At 40.3% G+C, this 20,021-nt stretch overlaps 1 protein-coding gene across 2 annotated transcripts in view; it reads right to left on the reverse strand.

The window, feature by feature from the left end:
• sptbn5 (spectrin, beta, non-erythrocytic 5) overlaps positions 1–16,748 on the reverse strand; it is an 82,297-nt gene extending 65,549 nt beyond the window's left edge. Inside the window, exons 1-7 of one of the 2 annotated variants that reach the window (XM_036594207.1) lie at positions 16,584–16,748; positions 15,439–15,558; positions 8,039–8,206; positions 7,732–7,848; positions 5,872–6,029; positions 5,555–5,783; positions 2,250–2,884 (exon numbers count right to left, since the gene is read on the reverse strand). In XM_036594207.1, coding sequence (XP_036450100.1) covers positions 2,250–2,884; positions 5,555–5,783; positions 5,872–6,029; positions 7,732–7,848; positions 8,039–8,206; positions 15,439–15,558 — 1,427 coding nt within the window. In that variant the 5' untranslated portion in view covers positions 16,584–16,748. Of the gene's footprint in view, positions 1–2,249; positions 2,885–5,554; positions 5,784–5,871; positions 6,030–7,731; positions 7,849–8,038; positions 8,207–12,407; positions 12,536–15,438; positions 15,559–16,583 lie in introns of those variants that run through there. The other variant, XM_036594208.1, reaches the window with a different exon arrangement.
• Positions 16,749–20,021: the final 3,273 nt, after the last annotated feature.

A 20,021-nucleotide genomic window follows, 5' to 3' on the forward strand; every position in this document is an offset into this window, starting at 1 on the left:
CTGCACATTACACCTACAGGGGCTTTGATGACATCCCATTCTAAATCCATAGGCATTAATATGGAGTTGGTCCCCGTTTGCAGCAGTAACAGCTTCCACTCTTCTTGGATGGCTTTCTACAAGATTTTACAGTGTGTCTTTTAGAATCTTCTTCCAGAAGAGCATTTGTGAGGTCAGACACTGATGTTGGATAGGGGGACCTGGCTCACAATCTCTGTTCTAGTTCATCCCAAAGGGGTTTATGCCATAAAACATCATAAAGTATCATTAATAATTCTTTTTCATTTAAGCTTTTATGTGATAACTAAAACAGAGAGAATGTCTATTGAGGAGAATTGCCACTCAGTAATGTTTTTCAAACACTAGATGGCGCTCCTGAGCCAGTCCAAAATGTGTTCCCACAGAGCATCAAAATCATTTTTTAAATGCTTAATTTTTTGAACACAGAACAGCAGAAAATATTTCAACACTGCTGTTATATGTTTAAGCGCTTTTAACTCCAGTTGTAGAACTTTCTAACCATGCCTCATGTATGCTTAAGACATCAATGAGCACAAACAAAAAACAAAACAAAAGCCATTGAGCTTTTTGGCTCATCAATCAGCACTCAGTAGCAGTAAGCTAGCTAGTATATACTGCCAAAAATCTGCTTGCTGTAAAGAAACAGAACGGAATACATCCAAACATTCTGAATTAAATGAAGGTCCCACACAAATGGTTGGAACCACCATAACTTGGAACAATTTTAGCCATTCAGCACCATGCATCCTCATTTATTTGGAACTCGCTAGAGTTTTGCAGTCATGTTTTTGATATAAAAGGAGAAATCGAAGTGGCCATTCTCCCGTTATACTGGCTCTATACAGAGATACACTATAATGCCAAAAGTATCCACTCACCCATCCAAATCTTTGAATTCAGGTGTTCCAATCACTTCCATGGCCACAGGTGTATAAAACCAAGCACCTAGGCATGCAGACTGCTTCTACAAACATTTGTGAAAGAATGTTTCACTCTCAGGAGCTCAGTGAATTCTAGCGTGGTACCGTGATAGAATGCCACCTGTGCAAGTCTAGTCGTGAAATTTCCTCGCTACTAAACATTCCACAGTCAACTGTCAGTGGTATTATAACAAAGTGGAAGCGATTGGGAACGATAGCAACTCGTCCACAAAGTGGTAGGCCACGTAAAATGACAGAGCGGGGTCAGTGGATGCTGAGGCGCATAGTGCGCAGAGGTCGCCAACTTTCTGCAGAGTCAATCGCTACAGACCTCCAAACTTCATATGGCCTTCAGATTAGCTCAAGAACAGCGTGTAGAGAGCTTCATGGAATGGGTTTCCATGGCCGAGCTGCTGCATCCAAGCCTTACATCACCAAGCGCAATGCAAAGCGTCGAATGCAGTGGTGTAAAGCACGCCGCCACTGGACTCTAGAGCAGTGGAGACATGTTCTCTGGAGTGACGAATCACACTTCTCCATCTGGCAATCCGATGGACGAGTCTGGGTTTGGCGGTTGCCAGGAGAACAGTACTTGCCTGACTGCATTGTGCCAAGTGTAAAGTTTGGTGGAGGGGGATTATGGTGTGGGGTTGTTTTTCAGGAGTTGGGCTCGGCCCCTTAGTTCCAGTGAGAGGAACTCTTAATGCTTCAGCAGACCCAGAGATTTTGGACAATTTCATGCTCCCCACTTCGTGGGAACAGTTTTGGGATGGCCCCTTCCTGTTCCAACATGACTGCGCAACAGTGTACAAAGCAAGGTCCATAAGGACGTGGATGAGCGAGTTTGGTGTGGAAGAACTTGACCTCAACCTGATAAAACACCTTTGGGATGAATTAGAGCAGAGACTGCAAGCTAGGCCTTCTCGTCAACATCAGTGTCTGACCTCACAAATGCACTTTTGGAAGAATGGTCAAAAATTCCCATAAACACACTCCTAAACCTTGTGGAAAGCCTTCCAAAAAGAGTTGAAGCTGTTATAGCTGCAAAGAGTGGGCCAACATCATATTAAACCCTATGGATTAAGAATGGGAGGTCACTCAAGTTCATATGCGTGTGAAGGCAGACGAGCGAATACTTTTGGCAATATAGTGTATACAGTAAGCTTTAATTATGTGTTAGCTTTTAGCCTTGTAACGCAAGGTTTAGACACCAAATAAATTCGAGCTGATCTGGGCTGAAAGTTGTGTAAATTAGATTTTTCACCAAACAACGTCAGAAAACATGGAACTTTCCAGCTACCCACTCACCTACTGATGACCTGTTCTTTGCTATGGTAGTCCTCCCTGTCAATGACAGACGCCATCTCGTTGAGGGCCTGAAAACGGGGCTCGCTAGCCAGCACATCTGTGCATAGGGCCTCCAATCTTTTAGCTGCAACCTGGGCATCCTCCAGACTCTCCAGCCCTCTCAGGTCCTGCTTCTGGACCAGCTGCAGCGTGTCCTGCAGGTAGCTCTCCCTGAGCGCCGCCTTGCGGCCAAACTTCTGTGCGAGCTGTTCGAGTTGCTCCAGCCTCAAGAGGGCGCTCTGCAGATCTCTCTCCCGCTCGTGCTCCGCCCGCTCCAGCAGGGTCCAGTTTCTCTCAATGTCTCCTGGAGTCTTGCCTTCTGGAGGGATGTAGGCCCTCTGGTTGTTGGCCCGCAGCTTTGTGCGCAGGCTGAAGAGATGGGCCTCGATGGCACCTCGCTCCTGATACTTAGGAGGCTTTTCCACGGTGCGGTAGGTCTTAAAGTCAGCCACCAGCCGCTTCATGCCTGGCAGAGAGTTGGGGAAGGAGCGGTCATCTAGTTCCACCACTTTAGTTTTGATCCACAGCAGTAGATCAGAGACCATGTCCTCGTATTGGCCTTTCATGTCATCCAGCTCTTTCAGAAGGTCCACAATCTAAAGGCAGAATGGAGAATGTTTACAAAGGAGCCAGACTTGACATAACTGGACTCACTGTCTGCTGTATTCTCTTGTTACACCAGAATGCTGCAAACAGTGAGGACTTTATAGTAGTGTCCTGTCAAAACAGGCATTGAGTAATTATTTTTCAGTTTCAGGAAAAAAAAACACAAAACTGCTACTATACTTTTTGCCTTTATTACAGCTTACTTTCTTTTCTGGCTTGCTTTCAGTTTTTTAAAAGCAGGGATATTTTTCCAAACCTCCAGTTCCGTCTTAGAAGTTGGTTGCATTTTCTGCTTCTCATGATTCAACAGCCAATTTTTTCTACATCTTTTAAGATGTTTTTGAACTCTTGTTCACTCACTAATTTTTCCTTTGACTTTCCTGTTCCTTGCCCAAGTGAATCATATCTAATCTTCTCAGAAAAATGAATAAAGATACTTAAAGTCTGTTTTGACTGGAAATTACATAAATGAAGGGGGATTTGACTTTGCACAGTACTCATGGGCAAAAAACATAAAGTCTGTAAAAGTGGTTCTTATAGACCATTTCAAACGTGTATCCTATTTATAATATTCCCAAAAGGAACAGAAACATTCTATGAAGAGGAAATTGCTATACTGTGTATACAATATTAGCAAGTGAAATCAGGTGTGCTTCTGCTTGATTGGAATGAAAACCTGCAGCAACACCAACCTTTTGTGGATAAGACTGGTGACCCCTACTTTATACAGATCATTCTAAGGTTGATGAATGAAGCTTTAAGGATGATAACAGTTCATTCATGGTCACAGTGCCTACACAGAGCTTCCATTATAACAGTTACATTTTCTGAGACCATTACCACATGCCCTGAAAACCATTTCTAAGGCAAGTTGGGGGTCACTGTAGGAGCACTTAAAATACATCAACACAGCACAGTGACATCTAGCTACACATACACACCTTTCCCAGTGCCTGCACACTCCTTTGTGGTTTAACAATGGCATCTCTCATAGTCTGCCATCTCATCCACTGACTGCTGAAACTGCCACTGATTGACATTGCTGCCTTATGACCTGTTCGGGTTCGCCTGAAAACATACACGAAGGCTCCCTAGTCTTATAGTCAAACCAAGCTCATCTCTGGCCCAGCCCAGCACAATTCCCAAACCAACGTGCCCATCATTATTAACCACACTTCACTAACAGGTAGCACACACTGTTCTGTTCACACATGCGCATGCAGTGGTGAGCGATGGTGTCATCCTGTTCCTGCACAAGCAGAGCAGGACACTTCTCACCCCTGCGCCTCTCCATAGGTTCCTGTGCCAGCAGGCTGATGGAATCTTCCACCTTCTGAACTCACATCCACCAAGTTGCTTCTGACTGTCTGTTGAGAGGAGCTTGTGGGGCCTTTTCCATCATGATGCTGAAATAACTACGGAGGCTATTTCAACATTTGCCTAAGCGTGCTGTGGGGTGAACTAACTCCCTCGTTTGTCTGTATTACCAAAGCTGAGTACACACTTATCTGATTAGGGCCACTGCTCCTCCCTTTGCCCTACTGTGAAATCCAATAATCCTCAGTCTCCCTGAGTACAACCCTCATTCAGGATTAATGGATGAAATTCACAAGACAGCCCATGTGGGGGAGCAATAGGATTTCAAAGGAATTGAGTGTGATGGTGCATTTGTGTTTGGCTACTGGGGTCACTGTCTGTTCTAAACAAACATATCGCTGCTGTCGGAAGAAAACATCTCGTTTTGTCGTTTTTCAGTTTTTGACATAATTTGAAAACGACTTTTGCCCTTTACACTGTGTGTAAATTTCATGAAGAATGGACCAAACAAAATGGCCAAAAATGACTTGGAAAAAAATGTGGTTGCATTGATTTACAATAAAAGTAAAGTAGGTTTTTTCCTTCACCTGTAAAGTCATCATTTTGGAGATACAAGGTTTTCTTCCAACAACAGCTATATTATAGTCTCGATAAGATCTTCAGGAAAAACTATTCTGCCAGATAAGATTGGGTTTAAAACAACGCATACAGTCTTGTTATTGTTTTGAATATGTATGCAATAAACAACATTTTGTGTTACATTTGCCACCATTGATGATTTCCTCTAATTTTGCATGTTTGTCACACTAAATGGCTTCAGATTGTCATATAAAATAGAATATAACACAAGGAGAACATGAGGAAACACAAATCAGTTTTTAAACGACTGGCTGATCAATTAATTTTCCCAGTGCCAGCTGTTTTTTCCTTCAATAACTGAAATGATCATTTAAAAAATGTATTTTGTGTTTACTCAAGTTGTCTTCATCTTATATTAAACTTTGTTTAAAGATCTAAAACAAGTGTATCAAATATGCAAAAACAGAACAAACCAATATAGGCCATTTTCACAGCACTGTACATCCTTTATGAGACCTGAAGATACCTTATAACACTACTATAAGCATATATTTTCTGTCATAAAACTACTATAATAATTTTATACTTGTGTAGTGGGGAGAAATGTGTGACCTAAATAGAAACGACAGTGAGAATTGTTTGGTTATGCCAAAAACCAACAAATAATAATTAAGGAAATCAATTTTATAGACAAATGTAGATTTTAAAGGAAACTTTGTGCAGAAACCTTTCTTGATTTAATAGAAATTTTTGTCCTGACCGACCTTGGCTATCCTCTTCTGTATGGTCTGTCCTTGCTTCATTTTGGAGAAGTAGTGGTAGTAAAGTGAGACATAAGTCATGATGGACTTCTCATCAGGATGAGGCACTACTATATCTTCCACATCCAGCAGCTGCATGATGCCAAATTCGCTCTCGGCCAGGCTGAAAGCGTGACCCAAGTTCCTTCTTGCCTCGTCTGGATGGAGTCGGCTGTAGTTAAACAGGTCTGGCCTGAAAAGGAAATTCAACACTGCATTAGCAGGTTAAGCTCTATTGGTGGCGGTACACTCTTGAAAATACGGTTTGAGCCTTTGTCTACCGATGAGCGTGGATAAGAGCATTGAATGCCAGCCCATCCCTCCAGCTGCTGGAGAAGTCCTGAACATCTACGTTGGCATAGCCGGCAGTCTTCCTTTGACACCAGATCAGAAGAGCCTCTTTTGCCGAACGCCGTGCTAAGCTGGCATCACCACTGTCCTAGTAACACAATGGATGACAGCATTTTGAGCCATCACATGCATGTCACCAACATTAAGTTTAAATATCTTATTTTGGCCAAATTTTAAGGCACCACATTTTCCTTTACATCCTTAATGGATAAGGAAATGCCTCAATACAATGTGACAGTTTGTAGGCAATAGGACAAGGGGCAAAATCATCTTTAAATAAAAAATATTTTAACAAACTTTAATGCTAGGGTAAGCAGGTCCAGTGCTGGTCTAGTGCATGGTCATGCTGTTTGACCAGCATAGCTGCATCCAAAACACACCATGTGCAGGTTTTGCTGGTAGCCAACCATGCTGGTCTACACTGTTTTTTCTGGCAGGGGTGTTACTTCTGTTTTTCTCAAGTGCATTGCCACTGGATTGTTTACAATATTAGTTATATTCATGGTCATTTAAGTGTATTCACAGAATGTTACCATGATGGTTAGCTCTGTCCGACTAGCTAACTAGCTTGTTATCTTAAGAAACTTGTGCTGTGGTGTTACTAACATGTTTTTAAACACTATTAGCTGTTAGCTAACCTATTATTCCATTTGGGTTAGTGTTGGATATTTAGCTTGTATTATGAAGCTACCCTGATCATAAATCACTGCAAGCTACTTTGCCAGCAATCACAAACAAAATTTTGCCAAACACTATAGTGAAACTGCCAGGTGTAATCAAGCATTGGGTTCATTGGGATTTTTTCTTTATCAGACCAAAATCAAAAAAAAAAAAACGCATGTGGGCGTTAACAAAAACGTTCCCTGCGTCATCCAATTAAATGACGTCCTGCAAAGTAAAATTTAAATTAATAAATGTGCTGTTTTTCTAATATAAAAAAAACTAATTTAGTATGTTATTAATTACAAACATATATATGTGTATATATATATATATATATATATATATATATATATATATATATATATATATTATATAAAACATAACATATATATTTATGTCTAGGTTTAAAATTGTTTGGAGCTTTTCCTCCATGCTCCACCGGAACGTTTGAATACGGAACGAATGCTTCATACATTGCATTGTGAACACTTATCGTGCAAACACCAGCTATCTTCTGATTGGATAGATGCATCGCGTTGGCCGGATTAATCTGCATAAAGTTCAGCTCAGATCAGACTCGACGCGCCAGACCCATCATGCATTGCGCGGCTACGTCTGACGGAACCTACGCTTTACGTTGACAATTAATGGGATACATTGCGGTGTGACGACGTGCCGGAGCAGTGTAAATGCTTTTCTGTTTAATAACAGCAACAGGACAATGTCAACCTATAATAACAACCTAGCTAACATGCTAATCTACATAAACCCTTCATACACCAACAATAAAATGACTATGGACATAAAACTGTGCATGATATCGCATCTGTACATTGTCATGCCAAAAACACTTGTAAAACACCATCAATGGGTTTAAATAACTTTTAAAAGATGACTTTGCCACTTGCCACATCAACTCCACTCACCATCTTTCAAAAAAAATAAATAAAATTAAAAACACTGTTAGTGCATTGAACTTTTACCGACTTGATTTTTTTTCCCCAACACTGGTCAGTAGAAAGTCCCTGCAGTTCCTATTTGTAACATTTCCTTGTGCTTAACTTTTGTAATAGGTTATGCTTGGCAGCAGCACTGTCAGTTTTTGATTTGAGACTTTTAGGCATTACCTCATCGAGATTAATTGCCCCAATCTGAAAACGGAGAATGATGATCCAGATGAGGCCCAGGATTAGGGTTCTGTCTCCATCCACTATGTTTTCAGGGCCAATCAGATCTACTCGAATCTAAAGAAAGAGGAATGGTGTTTAACTTCTGTTATAATCTTGAAGAGCTGCATAATTAATTAGGATATTCTCAGTGGAAGGAATCAACACTTTTTCGTGTCACTAGGTTTCTTTTTTCACTGCTATATATATATCGTTTTCTGTAGTATTGTACATGTTTTTTTTTTAGATATAAACCAGCCAACTGCACCTTGGTTTTGAGAAAGGTGATGGCGATGCTGTTGTTCTCCAAGCAGTGCACTCTCAGGGTTCGTCGGCTGGGAGTGGGCAGCTTCTCCCTTGAGATGAGCTCCAAGAGTCGCACCAGGTGTACTCCCGTCTTCAGCTCAGTGTACACATCGTTCAGGACGACCTTTTCCTAAACAGAGAAAAACATACACAACCACACAACCCATCAAAGTGATGCAAGCACTACTCTGCAGTGATGTAGAGATAAAATGTAGCATAAAATGCATGGTCTAAACAGGGCCAGAGTGAACCGATCAAGAGCTTTAGCCCTTTTGAAATAAGAAATCTGTTTAATTACTCAATGTGATAAACCACAGTGAGATATAACCTCCAACCTCCCCCCTCCCCCTCAGCTTCACTTGTTTTTTTGCTGCTACACATTCAAACAGTCCTTCTCATAACATTCTACTGAGCTTCATGACTATATAAGGCAGGGGTCCCCAGTTATTTTTCAAGGGCCACATTCAACCAACATTGCAAAGGCTAGGGCCAGTGTGTCATTCTTATACTGTTTCAGTACGGTACATAGTTTTTATTGCAGTAGTCCTATTATTATTATTATTATTATTATTATTATTATTATTATTAAGTGTAATTAGGTAGGCCTAACTATAGTTATTTGATTTTACTCACCATTCAGTGAGATAAGTGACAGAGGCGGGTTAAAACAAGAGACCTGAAATTGGAACGGTGCTCTGTTGTAGCGATGCGAAGACATTACTAATCCAGGTGTGCACTGGAGAGTCTGTTCCTGTCCTGGCTTTTGATAATGCTCACTACTAAAGAAAACGACGATTCGCAGATACAGGTGGAGGGGAATACTGTAAGAAGCAGCACTGCAAACATTCTTGCTTGTCTGAACTGGGGAAGCATGTTAATCCAGAACTCACTCACGCTATCATGCTTGTGCTGCTCTTTGAGCAAATCTGATTTTGACATAGATACCTAAAAGTAACATTTTGGCCTCAGCAGTCCACTGGGCATCTGCAGAAACGGAGAACGGCTGTCGCAAAAACCGGCGGATTTCACTTGAGAGCTGGAAGCTCTCGAATCGCTCCTTGAAATTCTCAAGCAGAGTCGTCATGAACGCGCACATCATAGAGTCTTCTTAGACTGTGTTTTTTTCGCGCAGTTTTATAAAGTAGTTTTCTTCCCTGTAGATCTCGTTCAAACAACGCCAACTTTAAGCGGAATGCTTCAACTGCCTCGTACATGTCCGCAACGGTATGGTTCTTGACTTGCACTTGCAAATTCAGTTCATTAAAAATGATTTCGCTGGTTGTGCGTCCTTGAATGGGGAGTAAACAAAGCAGTTCTTCCTGAAAAGCTCTCCTGTCAAAAAAATCACAAACACAGACAGTTCTATGTCCGTTCTATCACAAGATGTGCCAATGGCGAGTGACATGAAATCGGCTTTCTTTAAATCAGAGAGCAGAGCAGACCGCTAAAACTTATAACAGCTAGCTAAGCTACTCTTTTCACTGCAGTGTTGTCGGATAGTGGCACCTGCTTCAACAAGGCTGTGACTGTCTTCTTTTCTTGTGCAGATGTAGTTTTGTGGAGGGTGGTAACAGAATGAGTGTAGGAAGCAATCAGATTTACAATCTTTTGTTTTTGACTCAGTTTTTGCAGGAAAGTTGTCACTGAAGCTGATATGACGTGCCGTTTAACATTAGCCACCTTCACATGGCTACAGTTTGAGAGCTTAGCAAACAAGTTGGCTTATCATTAGCATGGCTAAAATGAAACAAAATTCTTTGGTCCAGACAGAACGGCATTGTCTATTTTCGTTATCAACTTTTCGCTTTTAGCACTGACCATGGTTTTTGTACAACCACGACTTACATGCGATGTGTCCACAGAGTGAGCTAAGTAGATGATATGACGCTCTGGTTTGTTTTGTTCTTTTTGGCGCAAGTCAGGACACAGTGCCTGTCTTGATGCTGCGCCAACGGTTTGACTCTTCCATTGGGGAACCCTGATACAATGATTGGCTGGTTCATTTTTGCTATTCGTAATGTTTTAGCTTAGTAAATGGATTTTTTTTTTTTAGATAAAGCAGTCACAACTAACTCAACATTTGTTCATACAGTCTGGTCCATGTCAATGGGCTTTTACTGTATTTAACAGCCTTGCATAACTGTGATGCTAAATCTACTGTTTTGCTAACTGACTGTTGCTACGTGCACTCAAAGGCACACATTTGCACACAGCCAGCTGGCTAACAGTGTTTGTAGTTTATTGTTTAAGTTTTTAAACTGTCCACTCACTGTCCTTGTCAGTCCTTGTAGATGTACACTCAGAGACGATAGCTCATCTGCTGCTGCACAGTTTGAGTTGGTCGTCCTCTGGTCATTCATCAGTGGTCACAGGACGCTGCCCACAGGACGCTGTTGGCTGGATATTTTTGGTTGGTAGACTATTCTCAGTCTAGCAGTGACACTTAGATGTTTAAAAACTCCAGCAGCACTGCTATGCATGATCCACTATTTCATGATGCAGGTATTTATTGTTGTTGTTTTTTTTGTTTGTTTTGTTTTTTGTTTTTTTTACAATAGGCAATAGTTGCATTCATTTAGACTGTGCATTGGCTGCATTAATCCAGAGTGGGCATTGGTTGGATTTGATTGAAGTTATTTCTGTACATACGGTTTTGTTTTATGGAAAAAAATCCTTCCTTTATAGGAATATATATAGTCTTTATCTCCTTCCAGTATATATACTGGAAGAAGATAAAGACTAATTAGGGCTTGGTCCTGAAGAGGACTTGTTTTCATTTGGACTCAGCTTTGACTTGGACTCAGCCCCCTTTAGACGTGATCTTGACTTGGCCTCGACTAGTCATAGTTTTGGACTTGTCTTGACTACAGCCCTAGGGGAATTCCACCATTTTTTCACAATTTCTGCATAATTAAATCATCAACAAGTAAACAATGTCAATCAGAGTGGATTGATGTGAAACGCCCCTTTCTAGAGAATTTTACTGAGTCAGAATTGTTCACAGTGGTGGCGATAGGAACCAGATGTTTGAAGAGTTTAATGCCTCTGCAGGCTCCCTCACAGAAAGTTAAGTGAAATGGTTATGAATAAGCTGCCTGGTGCCTGAGACATTGTTTTACAATAGTTTTGTGATAAACATTTTTCTGCAATGAACTATTTCACATCAAACCACTGAAACTCTTTGAAAAATTAGTGGAATGTCCCTTTATTTGGGATTCTTTCTCCATTTCGTGCTACATATAATTTTCACCATTATCATGATGGCTTTTACCAAGTTTCTGCAGCTGCTGTTTATCCTTTTTCGTGCTTTGTGAACTCAGCTGTTGTAAGCAGGTGGCTGTCTTTGGCATAGCAAGATGATGCATGTGAAAATGACAACATTCAAACATATTGCACAAAAAGTCCTGGGGCCCATTAAAAGTGGGACTATCTCTGCTAGGACGTAGTGACAGATGAAGTCCCTCAGCTTTGTATTGCTAGCTCAAACTCCCATAGCTGGAGCTCAGGTTGTGCTGACCCCTGACATTCTCCTGAGACGTTGAGGTTAGGCGGGGCAGGAAGCGTTGCCTGCCCTGCACTAGCGGCAGCTGGCGGGGTCTGAACATTGTCTTTGGCTGGTGGCCATCTTGCTCTGTTCCAGCATGACTCACACACTCCTCCCTGTGTGCTGGCTCCACTCAGGGCCTTGCAGCCACTCCCTTATACAAGCACTATGAGAATGTTGAGTCTCTAACCGGATCTCCCCTGGACAGAATGGGGAAATATGCAGCTCACCTCAGACAGATCTGTATTCATGATTGGGAAGTATGGAAGGAAAACATCCCATGCAGTGTGTAGCTGTACCTGTGGAAGCCTGTTTCCAGCACTCGCAAAAGGGCCATATTGTATTTTGTAATAATGAGAACATCATAACTGTCATAATTATGTCTTGCTATCTCATATCTCAGTATCTCATAACAATGAAAAAGTTTCCCATAATGACCTATGATCTCATAACAATGAGAAAGTTTTCTCATAATAACAAGATGCCAATTCATTATTATGAGATAACGAGTAAGAGATTATGAGAGATTAAGTTGAGAAAGTAAGTCATAATTATGAGATGCTAAGTCATAATTATATGTTGTAATTATGAGATAGAATCTCATTATTAAGAGATAGTAAGTCATAATTATGAGATACTATGTCATAATAATGGGAGACTTTCTCTTTATAATGACTTGTTAAATGGCTATATATTTTTCCCCACTGGCAGAAATGTGATTCCATATGTACCATATATGAACACTTTGATTGATGAAAAATGTGGTCATCTGTGAGGAGTTACCTACTTTTATACTTTGTCCAAGTACAGATGCTTCCATGCTTTACCGGGTGCATGTGTGATGAAAAAGGAACAATACTCGAGGGAACCAAGTGAACGGGAAAAAGGAAAGGGAAACATTTAAAATCCTTGTCAGCAGTCCGTACACAGCTATTAATACATATATGTCCTCTAACAAGTAGCAAATCTCTAGTGTCAACTAGTATTTTTTGAATGATTCTGAGATGCTGAGGTAAAACACTGTTATAGCGTTATACATCTTATCAGTAAGCTATGTCCACTGAATGAGTTGCATCCTTCCTTTCTTATCTGTTCAACAGGGCTTAATTGTTTTGCTGGTTTTGCCATAATTGAACCTGTGCTCTGAACCTATGCAGTTGGCAGTGGTGTACCATATGAAGTGGTGACACTCACAGTGCTGTCCTCTTCCTTCCTTGCTTCGGAATTGCTGAAATGTTTATGCAAGACCTTGAGTTATGAGCTATATCCTCTTTTCCTTGTTTTATGGTCTTCCTCACTGAGGTGCCACCAAAAGATTACATAACTGAGCTTACAAAGGAGTTACAAAGGTTGTTAACTCCCATCATCCTCAGTGCTATGGCAATAGAAGAGTTAAATTTATGTTTAGGTCTACAGCACAGAAAAGGAATGACAAGTAAGGGGCACTCCTAATATCGTCTACAATGTGCAGAACATAAAGTCTTAAACATTATCTTAAGGTCTTAGAAAAGAAATATCTATATAGTACCTAAAACAAAGGTTTTATGACTTGTAACAATAGCAGAACACTATTGGTGCTAGAAAGTACCATTCTTTTAAAAGATTCTTTAAAGAACCAGGTTTTTCATCATAAAGAGAAACAACTTATGCATTCAAATGATTATTGGATGTATGTGGTTCTAACGATTGCCTTTACTAAAGAACCCTAAAAGATCCACTTTTTTGAGGATGTAGTATCAAATATGGATTTATTTATTTTTTATTTTAAAGTGGTCATTTGTGGAGTTAGACCATATTTGTTATGTGTGTATATATATATATATATATATATATATATATATATATGTGTGTGTGTGTGTGTGTGTGTGTGTGTGTGTCACTAATTATTAGCACTTCTGACTTAACCAATTACAGCCTACATCTCAAAGTGAAAGCTGCAACTGGTTTGCTTTCATTAGATTGGGTTTACATACAGAGTTTATCTTAAAGGAGTTATGCAAATTCACACCCCACCTTTCTTCTAGCTAAAATGTTCCCTACTTGCCACAACTACATTGTCTTTGATGAGTTTCCACAGCACCATCAGCACTACCACTCTCCACCCATATTTCCATGACTCCTAAACTGCAATCATAGACTTTTAATAAGAGGGTAATAGCTTTCTAGCTTTGAGCAGAGCCCACTCGTCTCCTAGCATGGTCATGATTGTTAACCAGCATACCAGCATTGAAAACACAACATGCCATGTTGTTCTATGCCACTTTTTCCAGCCCTCCAGTCCAAATTCTTGGAACTATTTCAGTTCAGAGAATTTTCTACAGTTCCTTCAAACCCTAGTTAATTGATTGTACATGTATAAATAACACCCACAAGAGAAACAAATTTCATATGTGTTCATCTGCTTATTAGACAGGCATATAAAAGTCACTGCTTTGTACTGGTTACGGTAACATCAGCAATGGTTCTTCATGTTTTGGTATGAGGGCCTTCAGCCTGAGAAGGTCAGCTACTGGTTGTAACCTGTAGCCTAGATTTCATAAAATGAAAATGAGTCACAAAACATTAATGTCACATCACTGCAGCAACCACGTTATCATTACAAAGAAAGCAAATTAGCATAGTTTCAACCTCAACAGAATACAAACAATAGTGACAACATACAGACCTTACATGTGGACTTACATGTGGATTATGTTGTATGTAAAGCTGTCATCTGTCCTAGACAGAAAAACTACTGAGGTTAACTTATGCTAAAATCACAATTCCCAAAGGTAAGTAATTTTTCTCAATGGCTGAAATTGTGCCATCTTTGAGTCATGAAGGGCACACATTAAAGGAAGTCATCCCTCTGTTCCTGGGGCCCTTTATTTATCCCTTTTGTCCTTTACTTAATATTTCAAAAATATGACATTTGATTTGCTATGTTTAAAGTGTAGTAAGTAGGAAGGCAAGAGTTTCTAGTTGGTAAGCTAAGAGGCGGGAGAATACCTATGTTCTCAGGCCCAAACAGTCCCATATCTCTTTAATGAAATCATCAACCTTCAATATGATACATTAAGGAGACCTATGAAAGGGTTCCTATGATTATGGTTAGGGTCCTAGGCTCACTAGAGATCATACAAGGGACAACAAGGCTAGCCTTAGTGAGTTAACTGGTTAGCTTCACAAACAAACACTTTTGGAAAATTCTATGCAAAACATGCATACATAGGACTTTGAGAACACAAGGCAGTTTCCTAGAAATTTAAATGAACAAATGAAGATCCTTGGGAACATAGGGCCCTGGTGACATTGGGATGACCCCACAAAAGACTACACAATTAACAATAGCAACATAAAAGGGCAATACACAATGCTTAAACCAGACAAAGCAATTTTGGTTGCTTTTTGGTTTGGAACTTGGTCTGACTTCCCAAATAAACAGTTTGCTTGGCTAGCTAATTAGCTCACTAAGGCTAATGTAGCTAAGACAAGTGTTTCCCTGTTGAAAAATCTGCTCCTTGTCGTCCCCTGTATGTCACTGGTGACACCGAGACTCTTTAGCTTTTGCCTTATAGTTTTCCTAAATGCATTCTATTAAGCTATTATGTATCAAATAAAGAACTAAGGGAACGTACAGCCATGAGAACATAGGGCACAGGAAGCTGGGAACATAGCTCTGGTCCTGATTAAGCCTGGACTAAAACCTAAACTTAAATATACTGTCAGCAATGATTTGCCATTGAACTTGTTTTTGATACGAGGCATGACCTGGTGCCTCTGGGATAGTGGCCATGTGGAAACAGGATCTGGAATACTCTTAAGGGGTTTGTTCCTACCCCATTCTTAGAGAAAACACTGTTCATCCACTTGGTGTAGGTCTTCTTCTGCACAGTCATGCGCTGCTCCTGCAGCTCTCTGATCCGTCCATGTTCATAGTCATCTGCCTGCTCAGACATCTAAGAGACCACAGCAAAATCCCATTTTATAAACGCCTGTTTACATAGATTCAGTTAAAAAGGGCTCAAAGTAAAGTGGAGGTCAAAGTAATGGAAGCATTGAAAGATCTATGCAGACACACTTAACAGATAGCAATATTTATAAGTGAATGAATGATTGAATGAAGGCTAGTAGGAGCCACTTAGCGTCAATACTGGCTCGTGCTCATGGTCCCCAGTTAGCAAATTAGTCTAAAGCACCTTTCATTGTTAGTCACAATAGCATTCTTGAGCATGGTGTTAAAGGAATGGTATGTCTTGCTGAAGGTTGTTCATTCTCAATAAATGTCACCTGCACAGCGATCACATGATGAGCTTAATTATTAAACTTCACATATTACACTTTAGCAGAGTTCTTCACTGTCTTGGAACACAATGAATAGACAGTACCGTTAAGCCAGTATCACCACCACAGTGGCAAACATTACAAAGTTATCACAAACCATTTTAAAATAGCCTACGCTAATTTGAGAGAGTATGTTTGGTATAATGTTTTCAGAGTTATCATATCTGTTCACAGTGTGATTATGGACTTCAATTTCAACTTAATGGACTCCATAAAAATACCTTACATTTTATTGGCACTTCTTAAACAGCCAAGTATGATATAAGTCAACAGATTTGGGATCCTTTCAATTATCATTAAATATTAAGCTAATAGAATAAGAAATTGTACAAAGCAGCAGTGTTGATCCAGTATATTCTGAACAACCTTTCAGATGTTTACCTTAATACTTAATTTGTTGTTATATAATTACATATGTAGATAATGTGGTTAGCATTTATATATAAATTGAATAAATCAAGCTCTTACTTTAGCCATAGATTTGACTGTCAAACGCAACATCTAAGCAAGTAATGAAGGTAAAGCTTGATACCAAGACCAGCAAATAACGGCGACTTAACTGTAGAGCTTTTATTACATAGCAAGCAGTCATTGCAAAAGCATCCAAAAAATCAAATTCTGATTAAATGTTGTCACAAACCTTCACAAAGTCCTCTCCTCAGCCTTCGGCCAAAACAAACGTTGTCTAAGATGTAGAGATATTCATAATGTAAACCCGTTTGAAGCGAGCTCTTTCTTTAAGGTTGATCAGTGAAGTGGTGAATTGAACTTTGAAGCCATAATGGGTAGTAGATTGACAAAGAGGGCAACTGTCTCTCACCTGACAGTGTGCAATGAGAGAGGTATAAAGGTTGCACATCATATTTACTGCTGTTTCTGTTCAGCTGCACACAATTTTAAGGAAATAGTTCATACAGAAAATTATAATATTGCTAATGGTGAGTCAAAGTAAGGGGAGATCTTGCTCCTTTAGGATACATTCAAGCATTGTTAGCATTTTTGAGTGAGGAATTCATTTAAACAACTGAAATGGGAAATGTATTTGCTTGTTAATGACAATCACATTGAGGCATGTGCCCGTCCCCTGGGCCCCACCTTCCTGCCGGCTCTTGCGGCTGTCATCAGGGCCCAGGGGACGGGCACATGCCACAGTGTGATTGTCATTAACAAACAAATACATTTCCCGGGCGCATGCAACACATATATAATCTGTTAAGGCTGTGAACATAGTACGGTTATATCTACAGTTGCATGCAAATGTTTGAGTGCCACTGGTTAAATTATGTTGTTTTGTTGATTTTCTAAGTGAAAATAAGTTAACACATCCTCTACAGAGAGGATGGATACACACTTCTGCACATTTTAATACACAATTACTGTTAATTTTCTGAGTTTACCAATACTGGGGGACAAAAAATGTGATCTGTGCAAATTGCAAATTTTAAATTTTTTCCAACATGGTAAACTGCAGAACATTTGCAGAAAAAGTTGCATATTTAAGTTTGTTCTCTGTAAAGGATGTGTTCACTTTTCATTTGAAAAATCAAGAAAACATGTCATTGGAATGTTCAAACGTTTGCATACGACTGTATGCCTTTGCATCACACATATCGCTGCTGTCAGAAGAAAACCTTGTATCTCCATTTTTGTAGTTTTTCAGTTTTTGGCATAATTTGAAAATGCCTGTTGCCCTATAGATCAAGCAAGCAAGCAAAGTTTATTTATATAGCGCTTTTTACAACAGGTGTTGTCACAAAGCAGCTTTACAAAACAAAACAAAATCAGCATTACAAAAAGAAATCCGGGTCCAAACCCCCATGAGCAAGCCAGAGGCGACAGTGGCAAGGAAAAACTCCCTAAGAGAAACAGGAAGAAACCTTGAGAGGAACCAAGACTCAGAAGGGGAACCCATCCTCCTCTGGTCAACACCGGATAGTAAAACATTGTTAGTACAAAAACGGGCTAAACAGGTGGAGCAAATTATTAATTTGATTAGTTTATGCAGCAGCAGCAGCAGCATCAGTGGGGTCAGGATGTGAGGGTGAGGTTGCATGGCGTTGTACAGCATGAAGCTAAACGGTGGTCAAGCCGGTCCAGAGGGCTGGCAGCAGTGGCATCCGATCAAGGCAGAAGAGGCAGCAGCATCAGACGCACAGGATGGGTAGCTGTTCAACTCGGCAAAGAAAAGAAAGAAAGGAAAAACACACAGAGAGTCAGTTCTGTAATGGGTGACTGATCATATATTACAGTGTTAGCAGAGCAGCAGAGACTCTGGCAGGTATAGAACCAACAGGGAAAACTAATTACCAAAGTCTTGACTATACAAGTAAGTTTTTAGCCTAGCCTTAAAGACTGAGGCCGTGTCTGAGTCCCGAACATTAACAGGAAGACTATTCCAAAGCTGGGGGGCTTTGTATGAGAAGGCTCTCCTCCCTGACGTAACTTTATTAATTCTAGGTACTAATAGTAAGCCAGCACCTTGTGATCTAAGTAGACGTGATGGATTATAATGGGAGAGAAGTTCACTCAGGTACTGAGGGGCGAGTCCGTTTACAGCTTTATAAGTCAGTAAGAGAATTTTATAATCAATGCGAAATTTAACTGGTAACCAGTGTAGGTTTGATAGAACTGGGCTGATATGGTCAAATTTTCTGGTTCTAGTAAGAACTCTGGCTGCAGCATTCTGGACTAGCTGAAGCTTGTTAAGGCTTTTGCTCGGACATCCAGCCAGCAGGGCATTACAGTAGTCTAGCCTCGAAGTAATAAATGCATGAATTAACTTTTCTGCATCCTGTAGAGATAATATACATACATACTTACATCATCTAAACTGCTTATCCTTCTGGGTCGCTGGAGCCTATCCCAGCTGTCATTGGGCGGAAGGCAGGATACACCCTGTACAGGTCGCCAGTCCATCACAGGGGAGACAGACAGACATACACAATCACACACACCTAGGGGCAATTCAGCATGTCCAATCAGCCTGACTGCATGTTTTGGACTGTGGGAGGAAACCGGAGTACCCGGAGGAAACCCACGCAGACACGGGGAGAACATGCAAACTCCACACAGAAATGACCCTGGTCACCCAGCCGGGAATCGAACCCAGGCCATTCTTGCTGTGAAGCGACAGCGCTACCCACTGCGCCACCGTGCCGCCCTGTAGAGATAATGCATTTCTTAATTTAGCAATATTGCGGAGATGCAGGAAGGCTGTTCTAGTGATATTAGTTATATGTGCCTCGAAGGACAGATCAGGGTCTATCATGACACCAAGATTTTTTACAGGTGAGCTTGATGCAACTGAGAAATTGTTAAGTTTAAGTGTAAAATTAGACAGTTTGTTTCTAGCTGCTTTTGGACCAAGAAGTAGAACCTCTGTTTTATCCAAATTAAGAAGGAGAAAGTTACTCGACATCCAGTCTTTTACGTCTTTTTATACTTGCCAAGTTTAATTTTATCATCCAGTTCGCTTGCTAAATATAACTGAGTGTCATCGGCATAACAGTGGAAATTTATGCCGTGTTTACTGATAATGGTGCCCAGTGGTAGCATATATAGTGTGAATAATACAGGTCCTAAAACAGAGCCTTGTGGAACACCATACTTTACTTTTGCGAGGGCAGATGATTCACCATTTAAATTAACAAACTGATAGCGATCAGTGAGGTAGGACCTAAACCAGGAAAGAGCTATTCCTGTTACTCCTACAAGGTTTTCTAGTCTATCTAATGAGATAGCGTGGTCTATTGTGTCAAATGCCGCACTAAGATCGAGGAGGACTAACAGAGACACTTTTTCTTGGTCAGAGAATAATAATAGATCATTTACAATTTTTACTAGTGCTGTCTCTGTACTATGATGTGGCCTAAAACCAGATTGAAATTTTTTGTGTATTTGATTCCTATGCAAATAGGAGCTTAATAGATGTGCAAGTCTGGTCCCATTGACTTACATTAAAAGTAAAGTTGGTTTTTCCTTTTCCTGTAAAGTTACTATTTTGGATATACAAGGTCTTCTTCCGATAACAGCAATATATTTCTCCTTAAATTGTGGGCTGTTACTCGTCAATCAGTTC

The sequence above is a fragment of the Colossoma macropomum genome, unplaced genomic scaffold (genome assembly GCF_904425465.1).
Source record: "Colossoma macropomum unplaced genomic scaffold, Colossoma_macropomum, whole genome shotgun sequence".
In the NCBI taxonomy this organism is placed as follows: domain Eukaryota; kingdom Metazoa; phylum Chordata; class Actinopteri; order Characiformes; family Serrasalmidae; genus Colossoma; species Colossoma macropomum.